This window comes from Felis catus, chromosome C1 (assembly GCF_018350175.1).
Source record: "Felis catus isolate Fca126 chromosome C1, F.catus_Fca126_mat1.0, whole genome shotgun sequence".
Lineage (NCBI taxonomy): Eukaryota > Metazoa > Chordata > Mammalia > Carnivora > Felidae > Felis > Felis catus.
In genome coordinates this window covers 114,133,596-114,158,319 of record NC_058375.1, presented here as the reverse complement: position 1 = coordinate 114,158,319, position 24,724 = coordinate 114,133,596, and the positions used below count along the sequence as shown (strand labels likewise).

Sequence of the window (24,724 nt, the reverse complement as noted above, 5' to 3'; positions counted from 1 at the left end):
GATGAACCCTAGACTTGCCAAATACCAGTTAATTTGGTACAGAATGACCTCCTGCCTTTTGTGCATTGAGGACACTGGCCTCCTCCTGTGGGCTGGCACCCAGCATGGCCTCACCACAGGCAGGCCATCATTGTAATCAACTTCCTATTCCAGGGAACAAAAGAGAAAGGAACAGCCTCCTTTGTGTGCTCAAAGGTACTTCTGAAGGAAGAGTGAAACAAGTGCTGACAGCAGGGGGCAGAATTCCCAGAGGTGCAAAAGCAAACCTAATAGCTCTTCCATAGAGAAAGAAACCAAAAGAAAACACACACACACACACACACACACACACACACACAAAAACCAAACAAACAAAAAAAAAACACGAGCCCATGCTGAAGGAACAGCAAGTGCCATTCCTTATGAGAATGATTCCCTGCCTCTCATTCATATTTGTTAGCATTTGGGAAAGGGGCAGTTATGGTACTTGTGGAAGATAATTATCACTAAGTATTCGCTATCAGAGTAAAGAAGGACAGTCATAGCAGAATTGAGTTTGTAAGTTCAAGTTGCATGGAAAGCTGGAAAAAAATCTCAAGTATACTTTCACAATTAGGAGGAGAGACATAAGAATAAAGATTAGTGTGGACTCATCCCAAAAGCCAAACTATGTAAGCCTCTATTTTGAGTCATTTCTGAGTATCTTCTTACCCACCATGGTGAATATTGGCAGGGGTAACAGGGAAAACATCTGGAATCCCAAGTTTAATTCATAAAATTGACATCTAGTGCATTAGATTAAATATCCACCAAAAGCATCCTTAGAAGCAGAATTTTACCCAGAAGAAAGCAGCAAGAGGATTTGCTAGTAACCTGATTAACTGTATTAACATACATGCAAAAGCAACTCAACAATGAATTATCTGAAGGGCGGGCATACACATATTCAGCAAAAGATGTATCAGTTTATTAACTGGCCTTCGATTTTGAGGAAGGGACTGTGGATGAATGGAGTGGAGCCCCTCAACTGGCCATGCCTCAGAGAGCACTGTGCGTCGTGAGTGAAGTTACAATTATTTGTCAACGCCAGAGCAGGCGCCTTCTGATGACACTCAGTCTGCCAGTTGCTGCCATTCCCAATTATGTATGCTGTCCCTCTACAATGCTCTGCTCCAGCATGCGTAATCCAGTGTTGCAAACCAGTTTCACTCACAGTATTGGATGATGGAAAGGAGTAGGTGTGGTCACTCAACAGAACTGTTTTCATTGCAGACACGTGCCAGCTATTTGTTATGGGGAAAGTCACATAACCCACAAGCCTCTGTTTACCTATGTAGAATCCGGGGCTAAGGAATAACTGTCTTGTAGAGCATGGACACGAAAACGAAAAATATTATAAATTAATATTCCATGTCAGTAAGTGAACCTAATGAAGGATCCCAAAGATAAGCTCTTAATATTGCTCATTTCTTCATCAAACAATATCCAAATGCCCTGTACTCTTCTCCATGCCAACCTTCCTGAAAAGAAATGGTGTATGAAATAAATAGGACCTATTCCTTGCAATGAAAAACAAGGCAAGTCTCTTTTCCCCAGATTCCATGTGCCCTGTTTTTCTAATCAGGATGGTGACAAAGTAAAACCTCATTGAGTGAATGATTCAGTAGTGAGAATATGTTCTTCATCTAGTCTGCACAGTTTGAGAATTTCTTCATCTTAGAAAATGAAATGCTGTGGATTTGAGTGTTCCCTGTACTTCCCTGTTTGAAGCAGCCACCTAACTTTCCTATAAATCAGTGCCAATTTGCATGTTTCTTCTCTAGAGAGACACTGCCACGTATCAGTTCCTTAGCCCTTCCTACCTCACAAATAGGCAGCAGATCTCTGGAAGCACTAAGTTAAGGGCATGGGGGATGATAACTGCTTTGATTTGCTCATAACAGACAATCTGTCATGTAGATTGCAAAAGGGCAGGACAACATTTGTTCATTTCTATAGCTCCAGAACTTAGGAAAACACCTGCCTAAAAATGAATACATTGGAAAAAGGGGGTTCCATCTAAAATAGCAGGGGCTGGCACAATGCACGTTGTTACCGTTGGGCTTGCTCACCCCAAGCCTGTGCACCTGGCTCCCTCATGGGCCACTCTCTCTCCTATGATGGCGCCCTGCTATTTATAAAATCCCCACAATGTGCTAGGATCCTAGCCAATCTTCAAAGCAGCCCTGTTAGGTGAACAAACCAAATTAGCCCAATTACCCATAAGGAATATTAAGATCAAAAAGAATAAATCACTTCAGTTTAAACAGTTAGCTATAAGGTATTGCCACTGTTAAAATGTATTATATCCAATCCATTTTTTCACTGTTATGTTCAGATTATAAAATATATGTCAGTTTTAGAAAATCTGAAGAAAAAATAAAATCATTATATTTAAGAAAAAACAGTCACTTGAAATCCTACAATTCAGTCATCTCTGCTATTAATGCTTTAGTATATTTTTCAAATGGTTTTTTTCGTAAATATTTATATAAACATTTTACATATTATACAAAATTCATGTTCTTTCTATGTTGCCACACAGCCTCCGGAATAGAAAGAATTCATGTTATGCATGATCATGTGTACCTCTTAATATTTTAAATTTTGTAAAAGAAATGAATCAAGAATAGAAAGAAACAAGGAAGAGATGGATGTGAGGGGGAAGGGAGGAGGGGGAGAAAGAGAGGCAGAGAGAGAAGGAAGGAGGGAGAAAGAGAAAGAGGCAGAGAGAAGAATGAGGGGAGAAAAAGGGAGGGAGAGGGAGAGAGAAAGAGAGGAAGAAATAAAGAGGCAGAGAGGAAAGGAGAGAAGGAAGACAGGGAGGGAGAGAGAGGGAGAGAGAGAAAGAGAGACAGGAAGAGGAAGAGGCAGAGAGGGAGGGAGGGGAAGCAGGAGGGTGAGAGAAGGAATGAGGGAGGAAGAATCCAAGAATCCAAGATAGTGGGCTAAGGTATAGTGCTAGGCCAATAGGCCAATGAAAGAGGTAGTTGTTTTTTTGTTTCTTTTTCTTGTTTTTTTTTTTTCGTTTGTTTGTTTGTTTTTTGTTTTTTTCGCTGCCCAGCTCTCATGGGCACTCCAGCAGCCTTTCCTTTAGTGACAATTCTCCAGTGTGTGTCCTTATCTAATCTGAGACTTTACAATTCAGCAATTCAGGAGAAGAGTGGAGGGGTTCAGCACCATGGACAGCTGCCAAGGCTCCTGCTTGGGAGTCTTATGGGCTGTGGTTCTTTTCAAGTGATGCTCTTTCCTGGCTGATTCACATTGCCTAGTTACCTCTACTGTGACTGACTTGGACAGGTCAGTTCTATGGTGAAATCGACCTAGGTCAACTCATTTAATTAATTTCTTAGGGTAAAGCAATATTTTTTTTCCCCTAAAAGTATTAATGGGAAAGAGATTTCTTCTCGTAAGGAGATCATAGAGACTCCTCTTCTCACTCTGTACACATCTCATTCACACTACCTGTGGCAGTCTGCCCTCTGCAGAATTCCAACGGCACAAACCCACACATACAGGTGGGAGAATCAAAGAGCTGAGACATTACATGACTGGGAAACTGTTGTAAGAACTAAGCAAGACATCAATAGTACATGTTGGTCATTCATCCTTACAAGAGTTCAGTGCCTTTGAACTGAGGCAGAATGTGCAATGTGCAGTAAATACAGCAGTAGTAAAGTGAGAATCCTGGAATAGCATAGACACACGTAAAGCAGTGTCCTTGGGGGAGCAAGCATAGGGTTCAGAGGCCAGAGCACTTGATTGAATATTCAATTTATTGTCATATCTGGAGATGTAGGTGATAGATCTGCATATTCTCCAAAAAGTAAAATGGACGTTTACTATACTTTTTTGAAATCTAGACATTTGAATAAGTCAACCCACATGTATTTATAAAATGTTTATCATGTTTCTGAGTTGGTACTGAATAGCATGGAAGATATTTTAAATGTTGCCATTTTTGAGAGCCTGCACTTATGCTGTGTACCAGATACATTAAATACATATTTCATTTAAAATCACATGATAGTCCTAAAAAACTATCCAAACCCATTTCTAGATGAAGAAACTGATGGTCAGTGATGTATAGTCAGTTGCCCAAGATCACACAGTTGCATTATGTTAGACTTTGGATTAGAACCCTCTCCAGTCCTACCCCAATGCCCTGACATTAATAATTAAGACGTTATAAATCTTTATGAAATAATTATATATTAAATATCATGAAGTCCAAGTTCATATGTTAAATTGTGACAATGGAAGGATCAGGGTGGGAGAGAGGAGCCCAAAAAAGCATTATGGATGAACCCCGACTTACCTGGGCATTTTATTATGAAAAATAGAGGAAGACAGGTGTTTCAAAGTATCATGGGGATAAGGTGCATCCCATTTTCCATAAATTTTGTCACTAATGTAGTAACAATTTGTTGAACAAGTATATTAAATCAGATGCTAAGCTAGCCACTGGGGGTTAAAAGTTCTATTTACCTGTCCCTGTATTCAGGGAGTTCTTAACCTGGTAAACTAATTATTTCTATTTACATTCTACCTTTTTAATTTTAATTTAAAAATATAATTATGTATTATCAAAACCATATACCATAACTGTATTAAGATAGTGTTTTTATGAGGACTTTAAGTTACAAAACAGATGAACATAAGGGAGGGGAAGCAAAAATAATATAAGAACAAGGAAGGGGACAAAAAAACCTAAGAGACTCTTAAGCGTGGAGAACAGAGGGTTACTGGAGGGGTTGTGGGAGGGGGGATGGGCTAAATGGGTAAGGGGCATTAAGGAATCTACCCCTGAAATCATTGTTGCACCACATGCTAACTAACTTAGATGTCAATTTAAAAAATAAATTAAATAAAAATAAAAAAAAAAAAGATAGTGTTTTTTAACATAGCAGCAGTCACAGAAGATGGATACAAATTAGGGGTCAGACTTGAACAACCATCCCTAAATCTGGCAATGTTTTATTGAATGAATTTTAGAAATTTCCTAACAATTAAAGAAGTATGTTTCATTGCTTTAGTGATACATAAATATTTTCTCTGATTTGAGAGTCAAATCCACCGGTTTCATGTGGCTTACTGTTAGCTTCTTGTTTTTTTTTTTTGTTTTTGTTTTTTTTTAATTTTTTAAATTTTTTTCTTTTTTTCCAGAAAGTCTCACTTGAGCACTTAGGAAAATATTCATTAGCCCTGCATCTTGCCAAACAAGGGTCTTTGTAATACTGGATAGCCTATGGAGTTGAAATTTGCCTTCTTCTAAATTTTTTTTTTCAACGTTTATTTATTTTTGGGACAGAGAGAGACAGAGCATGAATGGGGGAGGGGCAGAGAGAGAGGGAGACACAGAATCAGAAACAGGCTCCAGGCTCTGAGCCATCAGCCCAGAGCCTGACGCGGGGCTTGAACTCACGGAGCGCGAGATCGTGACCTGGCTGAAGTCGGACGCTTAACCGACTGTGCCATCCAGGCGCCCCAATATTTGCCTTCTTCTAAATCTTAGTCTTCCCCCTTAGTGTTGCCCCATTTTTCTTTTCCACAACTTTTTGCTTTCCATCCATCAGACTCATTCCTGCCAAGCTTAGCTGCATAACTCACACATGTATATGGTGGGATGCAGAAGGTAAGAAATGAGGGTGAATGGGAGTATCTTTTTTTTTTCCGATAAGGGTAGCAGTGAGAATATTAGTGTTGGAATAAGATAGAGCTGGGTTGTAACCCTAATTCTGTGTTCTTGGGTGAGTCATGTGTCTTCTTTGACAGAGCTTTTTGTAGGGTTTTGGTCAGGAACGATTGAAACAACATGTATAATGTGCTCACATTATGTGAGAAGTTTATAATATAACCAATGTTGATAATCTGAAAAATTAAAGGTGGAAAGGTTAGTTCTGAAGGTCAGATGGAGGCAGGCATTAGAGACTTCCATACGAGTGGCCGCCTATTTCCTGAACAGTAAATGAAGCCCTTTCCACGAGTGACCTTTTGCAGAAATACAGTCTGAAACAAGAGTTCCCTTTCCCTTTTGCTCAGGTGATTTGAAGTTCACCAATTGTGAAAGGTGATGTGGCATCTATGTTTGAACTGCTAACATAAGACCAAGCAAGAAGATCCAAACAAAGACGACTTTGGGTGAAAACCCAGTGATAATGTGTGCCCTTAGACAGAAAATGTTAAGTCTAAGGGTGGAGAAATTGACATGCATATCCACAGTATGTTGGCAGGGGACAAAGATGAGAAATTAAATCATAAATATTTTGGAAACATTACAAGCTTCCTGTAAAAATTGTTACCTGCTTTAGGGCCTTGAGAATATTTACATTGTTTCATTTTAAACGTATCTCAAACCACATGAAAACAAGTGGTTTTTTGTTTTTGTTTTTGTTTTTGAGTAAAAGGTTGTTTTATTCCCTAACATGTTCCTAGTCTAAAAGGTAACTTCTGCATATTTTTGTCTTTGACCTCTACAGTTGCCCATGGGCATTTTTATCTTGCCTTAAGAAATTGTAAACTACTGAAAGCTAGTGGTCGAACCTCACTTGCCACTGAGGAAAAACTTGAAATACATATTTCAGGATAAAGAGTTTGATAATCTCTTGAGAATTAAGTGTTTCTTAATTTCTAATAATGGACATGTCTTGGTAAGATAGAACATTTCCTAGGACTAACATTCATCTTTCTTTATGGTAACATCTAGTGTAGGTACAATTCAAAACATCCTTCTTGATGAATTTCAGAAATTCCCTGTTTCCTCAATTGTTTAAACAAACTAATTTTCACTCAGTTTGTTTTAATACAAGATTTCTGAATGTTAGCGTAGGATGATTGATGGAGGTGTGGGTGAAATTCATTCACATCCTCCACTTTTTTGCTAATGAAGAAGTAACTTGTACTGCAGGGAATAGTCAGTAATTTACACATCACTTCTATATAGTTTTCAATGAACCAGGAATGCATGATAAGGAATTTGTTTTTAATGAATTTTATTATTTTTCTAATTATCAAAGATAGTTATGCCCACTCTAAAAACAGCGGAAAAAAAAAAGAAATGAAAGCCTCTTAATATTTTAGTAAATGCATTTTTTGTTTATTTTCACATAGTGCTTATCTGTTTCCTTTCCATACTTGTTACTTAGTCTTTATATATACTTTTCTATCCTACATTTTTATAATTTATTTTAAGGTTTTTTTAATATTTGTTTATTTTGGGGCACCTGGGTGGGTCAGTCGGTTGGGCGTCCGAGTTCAGCTCAGGTCATGATCTCGCAGTCTGTGAGTTCAAGCCCCGCATGGGGCTCTATGCTGACAGCTCAGAGCCTGGAACCTGCTTCCTATTCTGTGTCTCCCTCTCTCTGGCCCTCCCCTGCTCACACTTTGTTTCACTCTTTCTCTCAAAAAGAAATAAACATTACTTTTTTTTAATGTTTACTTCTTTTTGAGAGAGAGAGAGAAAATCCCAAGCAGGTTCTACACTGTCAGTGCAGAGCCCAATATGGGGCTTGATCTCATAACCATGCAATCATGACATGAGCTGAGATCAAGAGTCAGAGGCTTAACTGACAGTCACCAGGCTTCCCCCCTGCCTTTTTATAATTTAAATCAGGAAGGTGCACACTATTTAATATCCCTTTTATTAAATGTTATTTTTTAACGTTATCAAAAAATGGCAGTTACTACTGAGTATACTTTTGAAATGATACAAATACTTTGTATGTATCATTTAGATTCATATGTAATATTCCATCTGGTGATTCTGCCTAAGCTTACTCAAAGTTTTTTTTTTTTTTTTTTTTTTTTTTTTTTTGTCTCCAAACGATTGGACATTATAGCTAATATTTAAATTATTAGATATTTTTAAAACATTCATATTTTAATTTTAGTTAGTTATTTTTTAGAAGAGACTTCCAGAAAGTAGGTTACTAAGTAAAAAGTTATGAACATTTTTTAGTTCCTAAGTATGTATTGATTTTTTTTTTCCAAAAGAATTGGTGGGATTTTCTTTTGCATTATTTTTGGGCAATAAATAAATTGGACCAGGTAAGTAAACAATGTAAAGAAGGAAAAATGTTAATTCACCTTTGAGGGCAGGTCAACAAATTGCTATAAATATTCATGAAAATTTCATAACCTATTTTGCATGAGAAGATAAGTGTGTTAATTAAGGTTCATGTTTTCATTAGGTGCAGTAAGACAGAAGTAGCTGCCTTTTATTTAAGAAGATATACAGTGTTGTTCCTCTGAAGTTTTAAAATTATGAGCAGGATTACTGGCTGAAATAGCAAACTTGGTGCAGTAAGATTAGGGTGTGGGAGAGGAAGGCTGACTTTAATGTTGATGAGGGTATGTACTGATGGGATTACAGAAGCTACTTCCTCTTCCCAGGTGTTCTGAGGCATGACAGTGGTGGTGATGGTGGTTCCAGTGGATAGAAGTAGGTAGACTATGGGGGTAGCAGCCAACTTGCAAATGTACTCCTTGAAGTTTCAGAATTTAAAGATCCCAATATACATGCCCAGAGAACCTTGATCCAATCAGGGTAACATATCAACTCATCCAATTTAGCATTACATTTGGAAGTTGTACACCTGGTTTACTTAAAAAAAAAAAATCACCTAAGGATTTTAAAACAACGGATCAGGGGCATATAGTTAGCTATTTAAAAAGACAAAATAGGAGTGGGGGGTGCTGGGTGGTTCAGTCAGTTAAGCTTCTGACTTTTGGTTTCAGCTCAGGTCATGATCTCATGTTTGTGAGTTCGAGCCATGCATCTGGCTCTGCACTGACACAGGGGAGCCTACTTGGCTCTCTTGCTCTCTTTCTCTCTCTCTCTCTGCCCTTCCCCTGCTTGCTGTCTATCTCTTAAAATAAATTAAAATACGCTTTAAAAAGATAAAATAAAGGAGGAACTCTACCTTATGTCATATGCATCGGAATAAAATTCAAATGAAATGAAGTGGAAAAAATGGGAGAATTCTTTAATGATCTCAAAATGGAAGGGCATTAAAGTATAACAAAAATACATAAAACAAGCCATAAATGAAAAAGAAAATGGTGGCTTTTTCAACCAAGAATGTCTGAATGACAAAAAAAAAATTAAAAATAGAAAAAAAATTTAAAGTGAAAGCAAAAAACAAAGAACAGCAACAAGGTATTGGCACCATTCACATTACAGACAATGGACTAAATACAAATTGATAAGGAATTTGACACAAGAAATAGGCAAGAAATGTGAGGAAATAGTTCATAAAAAGGAATTAAAAATGAAAATATTTTCAAAATCATTCACTTTAAGGGAAATGTATATTAAAACTGCTCAGAAATATGCTGTTTTTGTCTATTAGACAGGCAGAATTCCAAAAGCTTGAACATATTTTCTTGACAAGCCTGTGCAGAAGAATCCCTCTCATAACTTGCTGGTAGGAGTTTGAATTGTCACAACTTTCCTAGAGGACAATTCGACAGTACCTGTCAAAACTGCATATGTGAAAACTTTTGACCACCAGATCCTTACCTAAGAATGCATGTTACAGAAATCCAAAGTGCTGTCTACACACATCCAAAGTGCTGTCTACATACAAGGTATTTGAGAAGTTTTAAGTATCAATAATAGAGAGACTGCTTCAACATTTATTCATAGGAAACTGGTTAAAATGCATATCACATATATCATTCAATGGAATGCTATGCGGCCGCAGAAAAGAATGAGGCAGCTTTTTATATACTGATGTAAGAAAACTCCGAGGATAAATTAAGGGAAAATGAAAAGGTACACAAAAGTTGTGCACTGTATTTCATCATTAAGGTAAAACATTAATGAGGAGAAATAAAGAATATCTTTGCATATGTATATGTGTGCATATGTGTGTATATAGTCTTGCATATATTGCTATATATGCATATATTTAATGTGTGTATGTATTGCATTTATATAAAGCATATATGTACATATAAGTTATATATACATACAGAGTGCATATATATATATAAATAAATTGTGTGTGTGTGTGTATACACACACACTGGCTTGCATATGCCTCAGGTTTTTCCTGGAAGGAGAAAGAAGACATTAATAACAGCAATTCCTTATAGGACATATATGGAAGATTAGCATATGGAGGCAAGGATGGAGGAAGATTCATTACTGAATCCAGAAAGTTAAAATATATATATATAGTCACTTTGACCCATTTGTAATTAAATTCACCTTTGGAAGCTGGAATAATAGTGCAGACAAAAATATTTAAATACTTTGCTTTAATCATTATCCTTGGCTTTATTAAAGAACTCAGTATATCTCCAAAACCCACCAAAAGCAGCACATAGAATAAATAAGTAGGAAGAAAGGGTATGGTTCCTTTTCCTTTTTTTTTTTTTCATTCTGTGACTTGCAGTGGCTTTACATTTTCAAATGTTTAATGTTTGTGACTTACTGTTTAGAAATAATTGTTACATCGTGCATTTTTAATTTTTAAGAAAAAAATTGAGGCACATACCAAAGTGAAATCTCTACTATTAATTTCACGTGGCTTATTACCTGGAACTAACTGTTTATAAGGCACACTAAGTTTCCTTCAGTAGTTCATTAGCCTTTAGAAAAATTTTATTTTAAAAATAAAGGGTGTGTGTGTGTGTGTGTGTGTGTGTGTGTTATGGGGAGAGAGAGAAAAACAGCAAGATGTTCTCTCTCTTTCTTATCTCATGACTGGTACCACTTTTCATGCATCTGCTCAAGAAAAAAAAAAAAAACTAAACTAAAAGTCATCCCTAGGGGACTCTTCCTTTATTACTTCCCCCTCCAATATCCAAGGGAAAATATCCAAGTGAAGTTGCCACATGTTAGTTCCTTATTACACTTGGAAATGCATCCTTTATGCCTTCTCTTTTCCTAGCCCCTGGGTCCCCCATCTGATTACTGCCAGTCTGACTTGCCTTCTGATCAAATTCTCATACAGCTGCCAAAATAATCTTTTTTATGTAAGAGTAAGCAAACAACAACAACAAAAATTCCAAGACGCTCCTCTCTCACCCTCAATGTGATTTGAGTTCCTAATAAATTAATAAATTGCTTTCTTAGATGTTAATCTGAGTTAGTAATCTCTGATTTACTAATTCACCACATGCCCATTCCTTAAAGGTAAATGAAATGCATGGTTATGTCGCACACACTAGCACACTATTCCCAGATGATATAAGCCAGGCTGGTGTCATGGCACACTGCTGCGTGGACTCCCCTACCACGGTCCCTTCTATCTCCTAGCCTTGGCACGTGCTTCTCCTGGCTGTGTGGGGGTGTTCCTTCTTCCAGCCAAATCTTAAACCTGTCACTGCTCCATTGGAGCTTCACAGCTGCCTAGCCTGCATTTACTTGGCTCCTGGCACTAAATTGCTATATACCGGCAGCATACTTTTTATCAATTTACTTATTGAGAGACTCCACATTAAGACTTTCAAGGAGGGAAATAAGCCTTTTAACTCTGTATCTCCTTTATCTCCTTTATATATCACATGCCACTATATATCACTATAGCCAGCACAGGTAGATATCAGTGCCTTTTTTCTTTTTAATGTTTATATATTTATTTTTGAGAAAGAGAGAAAGTGGCATGTAAGGGAAGGGCAGAGAGAGAGAGAGAGAGAGAGAGGGAAAAAGAGAATCTTAAGCAGGCTCTGTGCCATTAGCACAAAACCGGATCCTGGGCTTGATCCCATGAACCATGAGATTATGATCTGAGCTGAAATCAAGAGTCAGATGCTTAATCCACTGAGCCACCCAAGTGCCCTGGTAGGGAGTAAGGAAGGGGAGAAGGAAGGAAGGAAGGAGAGAAAAAAAGAAGGAATGGAGAAGGTGAGGGGAGGAGAGAGAAAGAAAAAAAATATCTTTTAATCGTTAGCATAATTTCACCAATGGCAAGAACTCACAACGTGGGATAATGAACAAATCAATGAAATAATGTCAGCTATGAATGCACCACCTATCATTTTTCAATTACAATAAATTTGATGCCCACCACCACCCCCATGTGAAGCAACCAAGTGTTATGAAGGAAGCAGTGCCTTGGGGCCATAATGAAGGTGGGAGTGAACAGCCTACGGGGGAAATGGCAGCTCCTGCCCCCTTAATGCCACACTGTTGAGCATGCTGTTACAGCACTCTGGTAAAACATGACTTAGAGGAGAGGAGGAAGACATTCAGCTTTCAGTTTCTAAGGGGACCAAATAATAAAGCACTCAAAAACTTGAAAGTTTATATATAAGTCATAATTAATTGCATTTAACTGCTCATTTAGCTAAATCTGAGCTGTTCTAAGGAAAAATGCTGTAATCTTTTGGACAAAAGGTACTGGCAGGAACTTCCATAAAAATTGGAAGAGGGACGTGGTGGGGGGCGAACAAGCCCAACTTGATGGAAAAATATACTTCTTCACCAGAATCTCTCATGGTCCCTCTCTCCTGAGGGCTATCCTCCAAACTCCATTTCGGCTAAATTAATGCCTATGACCCATACTATCATCAGAGTAAAAAGGCTCAAGTGGACCTGGATTTGAACGCTGGCTACATCTCTGGGTCATGGGTGCTTAACCTCACTGATCCTCAAGTTTCGTATTTGTGAAATTCAGATAATGATTTTCCCTAAGAGGATTAAAGATGAAGGGTATAAGCTTCCTACTTATGTGCTGTTTGTATAATATAGTAGGCACTTGAAAATGGCAGCGGATGTGATGATTTCCTCATCGTTGCCTTTGACCGCAGACTTAACCTAACTCAGTGTGCCCATTGCCTTCCCTTTACTTCTCCAGAATTCACTTTTCCTCCAAGGCATAACTCAAGATTCGTTTTCTTCATTCAAGAGTCGTTCAAACACAATGTATGTGTATTATCTCTAAATGTGATACCCTCTGTTTTCTATATGATTGATGACCATTAGGATATGGTTTATTTTATTATTTAATTGTTCACATTCTGCAAACGTGTCCTTTCATGTCTACAAGGGGATGTGTTTATCATCTGACCTAGATTTTGTTCTTTGAATCTGTAGGCAAACCTTGTTATTCCCTTACAAGCACAGCACGGTCCTGGGCCTGTGGAGGGAGAATCATGGTTGACCGTTAGGATATAGAGCTGGCATTGCTTGCAGAATGTTCCCGTACTCAAGACTGCCCTTGTGCACAGATGCCATCCCGTCTTCCTCTCTCCTTCACAGATGACAGCAAACCTCGGCTCAGTAGCAGCCCACCCTCGGCCACCCTGGGCAGTCTGCTGGATGACCAGCACTGGCACTCAGTCCTTATCGAGCGGGTTGGCAAGCAGGTGAACTTCACGGTGGACAAGCACACGCAGCATTTCCGCACCAAGGGTGAGGCCGATGCCCTAGACATCGACTATGAGGTGAGTTGACTCTCCCCGCAGGTCCCCAGGCCCCTTGCTCAGTATCAGTAAAAATTGGCCAACAGAAGAGCAATGGAGAGAATTGCTTAGGCAGCCTTCAGTGGAAGAGTCCAAGGAAGGCATCTGACCCGTGAGTGTGGGGTACATGCCTTGGCAGTAATGGGGCATTAGCAAATTGCATGCATTTTAAAATCAGGAAATCTCCTTGTTCACTTTTATAGATGTGTTCTGCTTGTAGCCTTCCTGGATCACTGTGTAGTCTCGTAGTTACACTCAGCTGGACTGTTTTCAAAAATCAATTTTGAGAATAGCTGGGGAGATACAGAAATTATACTAATACAATATTATTTGTCAGTAATACCTGGGTTTAAAAAAAGAAAGATAAACAAAATCCAAAGGAATCTGAAATCCACACGATATGCACTTGTTTTTAACCTTCATTCCTATGCAAACTTTTGACAATACATGTGGACAGTTGGTTCTTTCTTGCTTTCTTATACAAGAGGCACCATGAAATGCACCAGACTTACAACACAAAGAAGATTGCACAAAATTCTGCAAACTGACAGCCAACAGTTACCCATCTTGGCTAGTAGTTCAGTTCAATAAGTATTGTGCCCCAGCTGTATACTGGACTTTGTTTTAAGCCATCAACATACAGAGATGGCTGACACAGAGTTCCTGAGTTGGAGAAGCATACAGTCCAGTAGCAGACCCAGACCCAGAGATGAGCTGCTGTGGCATAAGGGAGTAAAACCTACTGGGGGGAGAAGTGAGGGGCATTGCAGGGATACTGGGAAGAGGGTATTTGCCTCAACCTAGGGAGACCTGGAAGGCATCCGGAAAGAGACACTTTTGAGTCTTGAAAGAAGAAGAGCACTAGCCTGATGACGAAGGTTAGAAAGGCAGGCCAGGCCAGGCATGAGATATCACAGTCCAGTATTTATCGGGTTTGAAACAATAGACAGGCAATGGTATGTTGGACCAGCTGATATTGACACATGAGGGCCAACTGGTAGATTTTTCAGGGATTTTGTGAACTGGATGGCAAACATGGACTTTAAAAATTAAGTTAAATAAACTCATAATTCACTGAAGTATTTTTAAAAGTAATGCATTCATTAATTCCTCATTATTTTACTATGTTATATCAATTTATCCATCTATTCACCTACCTACCTACCTATACATCTATCTATATGTACTCTTGAGGTTTTTTATATTTGTTGTATTTGTGTGGTAAAAATACTGTAAATTGGGTTTGCTACAGTACATCTCTTCCCAATTTCATATTCAGTGACATCCCTTTGGTAGTTTGAAATCCACCATGGTGAGTATATTTGTGCCAGGGATTTGGGCAAATGCTATAAATTAGGGCTTGGTTTATTGTTATGTAAATTGTCCAGACCAGGGATTTGTGAACTACAGCCTGTAGGTCAAGTCTGGCTTGAAGCCTGTTTTCCTGGAGCCTGTGAGTTAAGAATAAAATTTACATTTGTAAAGGGTTGTTAAAATTTATTTTAAAAATTAAATAAAAGTGTATGTGACAGAGACTGCATGTGATCACCGATAAATGAATTCAGTGAAAAATCAACAAAAGCATTCTATAAGAATCAATTGGTTACATGGCATTTACAATAAAGGTTATTGTATGTTATTTGCAAATTGTGTCTACATGTTTCTATCAGTAAAATAATCTCATGCTTGTGTAGGCACACACACACACACACACACACACACACAACATACATGTGTGTGAGCCACACCCTGAACAGCCAGATTTTAAACCTTTATGAACATGCCACGTGAGGCAGGGTATGTTAGAGATCAAACATAAGAATTGGGGAAGACGCAGATGATGATAAGCCATGTGACCTGTGTTAGCGAACTTAAACTATGGGGGCTAAGGGGCCTCTGAAGGACATTTTGCAGGATTGTGGCTGGTTTTATGTTTTAGACTAGTAATTCTGAATGTCTGTTTCAGGAGTCAGCCCAATTAACATCCCTTGGGGATTTGTTAAAAATAAAATCACTCAGGTCTCACCCAGACCTGCTGATTAGAAACTCCAGAGGAAGGGCTCAAAAATCTGTTTTTAGAAATTGTCCAGGTGACTGTGATGTACGCTACCATTCGAAAACCACTGTTTTAATTTTTAAAGTTTATTTATTTATTCTGAGAGAGGGAGAAATGGGGGTGGGGGGGTGGGGGGAGAGAATCCCAAGGAGGCTCTGTCACGTGAACTCCGAGCGCATGACCTGAGCTAAAACCAAGAGTTGGGCTCTTAACCAACTGAGCCACCCAAGTGCCCCAGAAAATCACTGTTTCAGAGCAGTTACACTCTAGCTTAGACTTGAAGGCAGGGGATTGTTGGACAGATGGTGGGGATACTCTGTTAAGAGACAATTTCTGTCACCAGTGGGGTACATGCTAGAACAGCAGAGGTGGATATGAATAATTGAAAAATTAGGATCTGACTTATTTTTTTTCAATCACCATCATGAGCTGTAAGAAGGACTTCATCTTTTGATCCTAACTTTAGCTTAGCATACTGTTGATGAGATATGTCATGCATTAAATTCAAAAGAGAATTTGTCCCTTCTTGACTCAGAAAGATACCAGATCTTTTTTTTTTTTTTTTGAGTGGCTGATAACTGGAAATCTATGAATATCAATTATCTTTCTTTGCCAAATTTAAGTAATTGCAAAAAGAGAAAAGAAGAAAGAATACACACAATATTGGAAAATATATCATTCATGAACTTGAGGACAACAGAAAACATAAAAATCATCTCTATGTCTTATCATTTCCCCAAATACTTTAATTCTCCTGGCCTGGGAGATGGTTCTAAAATTCTCCCAGTTGCCTGATTTAACATTTATTTTCAAGCCTATGTCCACCTGTCTCTCCTTTGTAGAGAATCTTTATCGGATCACAGCTGAGTAGCATTAAAGTGAATGTCAGCATTTGAGGGAAATGAAATCCAGTGATGTCATTCAATTTATGGAAGTGGAACAGATTTCTTCAGGAAATACCTAAATTTCATGTTGCCTGATAAAAAGTATTTCCTAGGAAAGAAATATCTTGGAGTGTTCCTTTGAGGTAAACTCTGCTTCAGAGAATTCAGGCCCCTGCTGGAGTGCCCAGCTGGCTTGCTCCAGTGACCATATAGGAAAACAGATTGACTGTAATGGCAACCTTAGACATTGGCTATATGAGAACACGGGAGTTATGTGTTGGGAGAAGTCTCTGGAATGACTGGAGCTCTCCAGCTTTTGCAGATTCACCTTAAAGACTATTAGGGAGAAAAAGAGCACTAGAATAGGAGTCTTGTGGGTTTTTTTTTAATTTTTTAATGTTTATTTTTGAGAGAGAGAGAGAGTGAGAGAGAGAGAGATATAGAGCATTAGCAGGGGAGGTGCAGAGAGAGAGAAGACATAGAATCTGAAGCAGACTCCAGGCTCTGAACTGTCAGCACAGAGACTGATGTGGGGCTCAAACTCACAGACTGTGTGATCATGACCTGAGCTGAAGTTGGACACTTAACTGACTGAGCCATCCATACTCCCCAGGAGCCTTGTGTTCCAGTCACCACTTTGCCACTAATCGTGCAAACCCAGAAAATGAAAACTCTTAAGTTACCCAGAAGTAATATTAGCACCCTATTGGCAGGCAAAGAGATAAATAAAATATCTAGGTCTAACGTTTATTTTGTAATAGTATTATCTATTAATCAGGATGTAGGCTATTGATATTATTTCTACCATGGGACCCTATGTGCATATATAAGCCCTGGATACCACCAGCCAGCAGGATAACTAAAATCAGCTCCTTGGGCTCCAGTGACCCATTGTCAGAGCACATCCTGCTACTCTACAGTTATCCCCATTCAAATTTTATACCAAGGTTGAGTATATTATGAAAATCTATGTTCTTCTTAAAATTTTAGCATTAGGAGTTAATAATTGACAAGACAATATGCTAACTATGGTGGGCTTCCTTCCTTCACCTTAGACTACCTTGAGGATATCAACTAATGACATGATGTCTTTCCATGCGGCCCCGTGAAGACTTTTGTTTCACTAAGATGTATGAAGTTGTTTGTTTCTGCTCCTGGCTAGTGCTGAGATCTTCTGTCAAAAGAGAGAGAGAGAGAGAGAGAGAGAGAGAGAGAGAAGCAGAAAGTATATAGATTCTTGTTTCACTTTGGGAAACTTATGCCAGTTTACATCACTCAGCTTACATGATTTTCTCCAAATGCCATGTGAGAAAGACTCTAACCATTCACTTCACTTCTGGCCTGGAGCAGAAGAATTTTAGGAAAGATATTTTTAGGATCTTAGTAAGGGCCCGTTTCTCTGAGATTCTTATAATCCAATAATTCTTTTCCTATCAAGAGTGCTCAGTGACCTTGTTTGCATAGCTGTTTTACAAGCACCAGAACTATTAAAAACATAGTTTGGAATGCATGATTTGCATTGTGTCATGGCATAAATACCAAAAAGGCATTTTACAAAATAAAAAATACATATATTTAATAAGAATATTTAGTTAAAAAAACTAGATTGAACTAAACCCTCTAAGCAGTTAAAAACATGTGTGTGTGTATATATATATATATACATATATATATATATCTTCAAGTGTAATTTTTATCAAAGTTTCAAAGAAAATAAGAGATAGCATTTTTAATCAAGAATTGTGGGAGGTTCTTTTAAGTCTGGCATAAATTTCAGACACCTGGAAATAGAATATATTAAAAATGTTGTCCGTATAAATGTTTTAAAAACTTCCCTATGACCTTCCATAAAAATACATATGTAATGATATCACTCCCTCAATAACTTAGAAAGGTAGTTCAAAATTTAATTAATGGGTAAAAATCTCCCACAAATGATTTTTAATAAATAACTTACAGAGAAATAAGAACATGAGTATGTAAAAAATTTCTCTCAAATATATGAAAAGATATTCAACAACACCCATTAATAAAAAGGAATGCAAATTCGTGCTACAAGTGATATTTTTCACTTATACTGCAGACACCAAAAACCTTATAATGTTGGCACGGATATGGAGTAACCAGAGCTATTTCATACATTGTTAGTGGGATGGTAATTAATATTATATCAAAGAAAGAGCAATGTCTTCAAAATTAGAACTGTATGGTCTTCAACCCAACAGTTCTGTTTCTAGCAATGTATCCTACAGTCATAAGCAAATGTGTGCAATGGGACATATGTTAGGAGTTTTTATAGATTGGAAATTCCCCAGAAGTCCATCAAAACAGGGTTAAGAATCGTGCTAAGCCCTGTAGGGAAACATCTCTGCCAGGATGCCCTGGTGACCTCACACTATCTACGTGGTCCACAAAACCAGAGCTTTGCACAACAGCTGATTTGAGGCTTGGCGGGATGCCTTATGCTCTTCCTGAAACACCAGAGGTTGGAGGCCTGCAATTAGCAGCTTCAAGGCCATTTCCCACTCACTGCACCTGCTCCGTGGGAAGCTGTCATGACAGTTTCTTGTCGCCTCCTAGGTTCTGCCATGCACTCGCAGAATAGAGGTGCATCATCTAGAATTGGTGAGCTAAAATCTAGAATAAGATCTGTAGCAATGGAGAACCGTGTAGCTTATATTGTGGTCATCTGACCCCTTTTTTATCACCTTTTTTTGGTGTGTGGGACAGGGACCATGGGGAACAGCAATGTTTGGACACTCTTGCCTTTGTTGACTCTGTAAGTTACAAACCGTCTGAATCTACAAGTGGCTCCTTTGCCTTTACAGGTGGGTCAGTCAGGTCTTGGTCTTGGGCTTGCCTTGTTTTGTGTGTGTGTTTGACAAAGCCATACAGAAGCATTATGCAGCCATTAAAAAGAATGAGGCAACCCTATATATTCTGGTGGGAACCATCAACAATATGATTAGTTTTTTATGTAATTTTATTTATTTTTTAATGTTTATTTATTTTTGAGAGAGAGACAGAGTGTGAGCAGGGGAGGGGCAGAGGGAGAGGGAGACACAGAATCTGAAGCAGGCTACAGGCTCTGAGCTGTCAGTATAGAGCCCGATGTGGGGCTTGAACTCAGGAGTCACGAGTCATGACCTGAGCCGAAGTCAGATGCCCCAAAATAATTTGTTAAAAGAAGAGAAAAATCATTGTGGACTGCAGTGTAAACAGTATCTGTGTTTAAAATTAGAAAGAAAATATGGACTTGACAGCAGACTTCATATAGACAGAAACCTCTGGGAGAGACTAAGGAGACGGACAAGATGGAAATTAAGAGAATGGGGTCAATGAAGATGGAAACCTTACTTTTCCCTGACTCCTTTTAAAAAAAAACGCTTTGAATTTTGTACTACATGCAGAAGTATTTTAAGGAAAAACTGAGATGATAGAAAGAATATATGACTTAAAAGGTTTCTTTTGCTACTAAACTTACAGCCTCTGATTTATGTTTATTAATAGTTTTTTTAAAGCAATTGCCACTTCAGAATATGTTATTAAATTTACTTATTTTAAAGGTTTATTTAAAATTTTTTTAATGCTTATTTATTTTTGAGACAGAGAGAGACAGAGCATGAACGGGGGAGGGTCAGAGAGAGGGAGACAGAGAATCTGAAGCAGGCTCCAGGCTGCAAGGTGTCAGCACAGAGCCAGCGCGGGGCTCAAACTCACGGACTGTGACATCATGACCTGACCCAAAGTCGGATGCGTAACCAACTGAGCCACCCAGGCGCCCCTTAAAGATTTATTTTTAAAGTTTGTTTATTTATTTTGAGGGAGAGAGAGGGAGCACATGCATGAGGGGTGGGAACAGAGAGAGAGGGAGAGAGAGAATCCCAAGAAAACTCCACACTGCTAGTGCAGAGCTTGATGTGATGCAGGGCTTGATCTCACACATGGTGAGATCATGACCTGAGCCAAAACCAAGAGTTAGACACTAAACCAACTGAGCCACCCAAGAGCCCCTAAATTTACTCATTTTAAATTGTCTCTCAACATCCCTGTCCTAGTTGTAGAATTCAAGCTTATCATAAAAGTTGACTTTTTTTTTTTTACTTTCATTTATTTATTTATTTTTAATTTTTTTTTAACATTTATTTATTATTGAAATACAGAGAGAGTCAGAGCGTTAGCAGCGGGGGGGGGGGGGGGGGTGGTGGGGGAGAGGGAGACGCAGAATCTGAAGCAGGCTCCAGGCTCTGAGCTGTTAGCTCAGAGCCCAACACGGGGCTTGAACTCACAAACCACAAGATCATGACCTGAGCCGAAGTCGGACGCTTAACCGACTGAGCCACCGAAGCGCCCCTCATTTATTTTTATAGAAATGTGTCTGGTACATAATATACTCAATAAATATGGGCTGACTAAATGAAAGAAGCTTCCGTCTGTAATTATAAAAGGTAATATTTCCTGCCCAACTTTTGTTCCGGTAAGAAGTTCCTTCTAGGTCTGCCATGTTTGAAGGCCACCACCCTTGCTTTAGCTTGACATTGCCTGAAGGACACTTCTCTTAGGACTCAGGCATGATTTGGGGTGCCTGGGTGGCTCAGTCGGTTGAGTGTCCGACTTCGGCTCAGGTCACGATCTCGCGGTCCGTGTGTTCGGGCCCGCGTCCGGCTCTGGGCTGACAGCTCAGAGCCTGGAGCCTGCTTCGGATTCTGTGTCTCCCTCTCTCTGACCCTCCCCCGATCATGCTCTGTCTCTCTCTGTCTCAAAAATAAATAAACGTTAAAAAAATTAAAAAAAAAATTAAAAAAAAAAAAAAAAGAACTCAGGCATGATTCAAGGACTGGCCAGAAATAATGCAACTACTTATTTAGTGATCAGAATAACCACGGATCACCAAGGAAACGGTTTTCCAGATCACATGGCGGCGTAATCGATCCTTTTCTTTCTTTGGAAACTCAGTTGCAAGGCTAAAGTAGAGGGCCTATGTGGAAAAAAATAAATGAAAGAAAATAAGGAAAAAGATAATGAGTAAATGCAAAGCGGAAATAAAGAGGAGGAAAGTGGGAGGAATAAAAAAAAAGAAAAGAAAAGAAATACTATTTTGTGTGGTATTTTGTGATTTTGTTTTACCTTTAAAGCAGCCTTGTGAGGGAAATTATTATGGCTTATATCACAAATGTAAAACCAAGACAAGAGAGATGGATAACCCACCCACCCCATCCCTATCCCCCAATAACCACTGTGTAACAGAAATAAGACTTGAGCTCAGATCTATGTAACTGTTCAACTGGAGACCCTTCTAATGACCAGACATTCTCCCAAGATGGATGATCCCTCAATATATGAGCGCAGCCTCTCGTCCTTATCCTGGCCTCTGCATGTGTAGAAGACTTGAAGCCACAGGGGCGCCTGGGTGGCGCAGTCGGTTAAGCGTCCGACTTCAGCCAGGTCACGATCTCGCGGCCCGTGAGTTCGAGCCACGCGTCAGGCTCTTGGCTGATGGCTCAGAGCCTGGAGCCTGTTTCCGATTCTGTGTCTCCCTCTCTCTCTGCCCCTCCCCCGTTCATGCTCTGTCTTTCTCTGTCCCAAAAATAAATAAATGTTGGGGGAAAAAAAAATTAAAAAAAAAAAAAAGACTTGAAGCCACAGTAATTGCTTCCATTTTTCTTTCTACTTTAAAATTTGAGATTATTGTGATTCGTGGACTTGATAATTTTATGTTTCCCCACATTTTATAACAGCAAACTGGAATATAAAAAGTTCTCTTCTCTTCCATGTATATTAAAAGTGAACTAATTGTGTTGAACATGGTGGAGGGAGTATTTCAATACTAGCATTAAAAAAAACTCACAAAAATCTTTGTTTTCATTGACATGAGCTAAAAGAACAAATGAAAAATTCCTTCCTATTTTATTTTAACTGCTATTGGAGTGGGGGATGTAACAGGTTTCAGTTATCTGATAAGACGTCTTGAGCCTGGCTGAATTATTATAACCATCGATAAAATATTATAGAATTAGCCATGCCACAGTTGAATATGTGTATAGCCCAAAAGAAGAGTACAAATGGAGGTCCACATACCATGAGTTTACATATTTAAAGGGTTACAAATAAGCTAACAAGCTGTTGAATAAAATATGTTCTAGTCTCCTGCTTTGATGAATGTAACTTACCTGGTACATCCCATATGTTCAAGCCCTGTCTACAGTGGAAACAGTTGCCCCTTGGCCACTGCTCAGACCTATGCATCCATGGTCCATCCTCAGGATGGCAGATAAGGAGAGAACCATTCAGGCCCACAAGGCACTTTCAGAACTGTTTCGGCAGGAAGCTCTGGGGTGCTGTGTAAGGAGATTGTGTTTTATAAGGGTGGTAGCAGCTTTCCATAGTTGTTTCCCCTTGGCTCCCCCATGAGGCAGGATGGAACTGGGGAATGGTCAAGTGGGGCCCACCTGGGTTCTGGCTCCACAGCAGGAGCCCGTTTTGCCTGGGTGTATGGGGGATACTGCAGTTAGGATTTTTAATGAGCTCCTTGTTTGAATGCAGAAACATACATGATTTAACCCACTGTCCAAAACCTAAGGTAAAAATATTGTTAAGTTCACTCAGACAGAACAAGTTATAAATATGTGTTGAACCAATTGGGCTGTGTCAGCACCTGACGTCTATGAGTCTGTAAAAAGATGCTTATTTAGAGACAGGAACCATAGGCTAGCAATTGACAAAAGTCGGGCCAAGAGCAACACTAAAGATACTACTGGACAAAAAATAAATAAATAAAGGTGGCTGGAATCTATCCGCAGGTGCAAAACATGCTTATAGATTGAGGACATAGGGTTGCTCCAGCAGAGGAAATAGGGAGAGCTGATTTATGCTGTTGAGGAAACTGATGGTTTCTGCTGCAATAATTGTACATCACCTCTTCTTTTCTCCCCCTCAGGGAGACTGCAGACATCCTACCAACAGTGTATATGACACAGTTGCCCAGGATTAAGGAGGTCCAGAGGGTATGAGACTTTCAGTTTTAAAAATGGGAAAGTTTCCAGAAAACCAGGGCAAGATGTTGACCTGAACCTGGGGCCTGATTTACTAGGAGGGCCACTCTATGGAACCAGCAGTAGCAAAAGTGATAGGGGAGGTAGTGTGTGCAGTGGATAAGAGATGGGGTTCTGGATCGAAGCGCTTGACATTCCAACACTCCACTTCTTGGCTGTAAGGCCTCAGTCAAGATGCTAAAGCTCTGTGTGCCATCATTTTCTTCATCATTAGTCTGGAGCAGAGAACAATACCCAACTCAAAAGTCAGAAGTAAAATAATGTAAGTAAACTCTAAGCCTAGTGCCCAATGTGCAAAATGAATCAATGCATGCCACTGTTGGTATTATTAGAACAAAAACTTATCCAAGAGAGAGTTCTGAGACCAAATCCAACTGACACATACAGAGCAAAGTTGGGCTTGGGTTCAAAGGCAAAGCCAGAGCAAGGTAAATGTGGACCTGGAGTGTTAGGAAGGAGGCACGGGCACAAACAAGGCACTTTGTATGACGAGGAGGACTGGTGAAATCAAGGCTCCCTTGTAGTCAATGCAAGTCTGTGTCTGGGTCAGAGGTTACTCGCTTTCTGTCCCCAGCAACACAGACATAGGGCATTTCTTGTGCAGAGATGAGGGGACACTGGGAATTTATAAAAGACTAGATTATGGAAACAATAAAGAAGAGGTAATTCTTGATGAACATGTAACCTTTTATATCCTCTCATTTGTGACCCTAAAGTAGTGACAAAAATAAGACATCATATATACAGTATGCCTTTTAAAGAGATCAAACATTCCAGAAAAGTTACAAACTGAGATATCAATCAAGTCAAATAGTAGAGAAAAAGCCCTAAGATGGTGACCTTGGGAAAGATTTTGGGCTGCTATTATCTCATGTGGCCAGTTTGTGTTTTTCTTTTTTTAATGATTTAAATTCAGACTACTGTTTACAAATCAAAAGATTTCATGGGAAAATTGGGGTTTCTGGTCTCATTTCAAATGGCAGAAACTCATAACCTTTGAGAACATTCCAAAAGTCAGTGATGGGCTCTTCCTGCATAAGGGCCACGGACTCTACCCATGGTTCACCCAGCACCAAACCAGTAGCCATCAACTCGACCCATGGTTCACCAAGCACCAAACCAGTGCAAGTTGTAATGGTTGAAAAAGAAGACAGCTGTTTGAATCTATTTTCATCCACTCTCTGTTAAAAAGTGGACTATCAGAGCAAAAGTGAGACAAACATTCACAAACTGGAAACTTCAAAAGTACCAGAAATCTCAGTCTGACAGAAAAAGGAATCTTCCAAGCAGGAAGACTCTCA

At 39.1% G+C, this 24,724-nt stretch overlaps 1 protein-coding gene across 5 annotated transcripts in view; it reads left to right on the top strand.

Moving 5' to 3' along the window:
- The window catches only part of CNTNAP5 (contactin associated protein family member 5), an 805,732-nt gene that overhangs the window by 372,287 nt on the left and 408,721 nt on the right, over positions 1–24,724 (top strand). For all 5 annotated transcript variants that reach the window (XM_011285200.4, XM_011285199.4, XM_045033599.1 and 2 more), the window contains one exon: positions 13,229–13,413. In XM_011285200.4, coding sequence (XP_011283502.3) covers positions 13,229–13,413 — 185 coding nt within the window. The remainder of the gene's footprint in view (positions 1–13,228; positions 13,414–24,724) is intronic.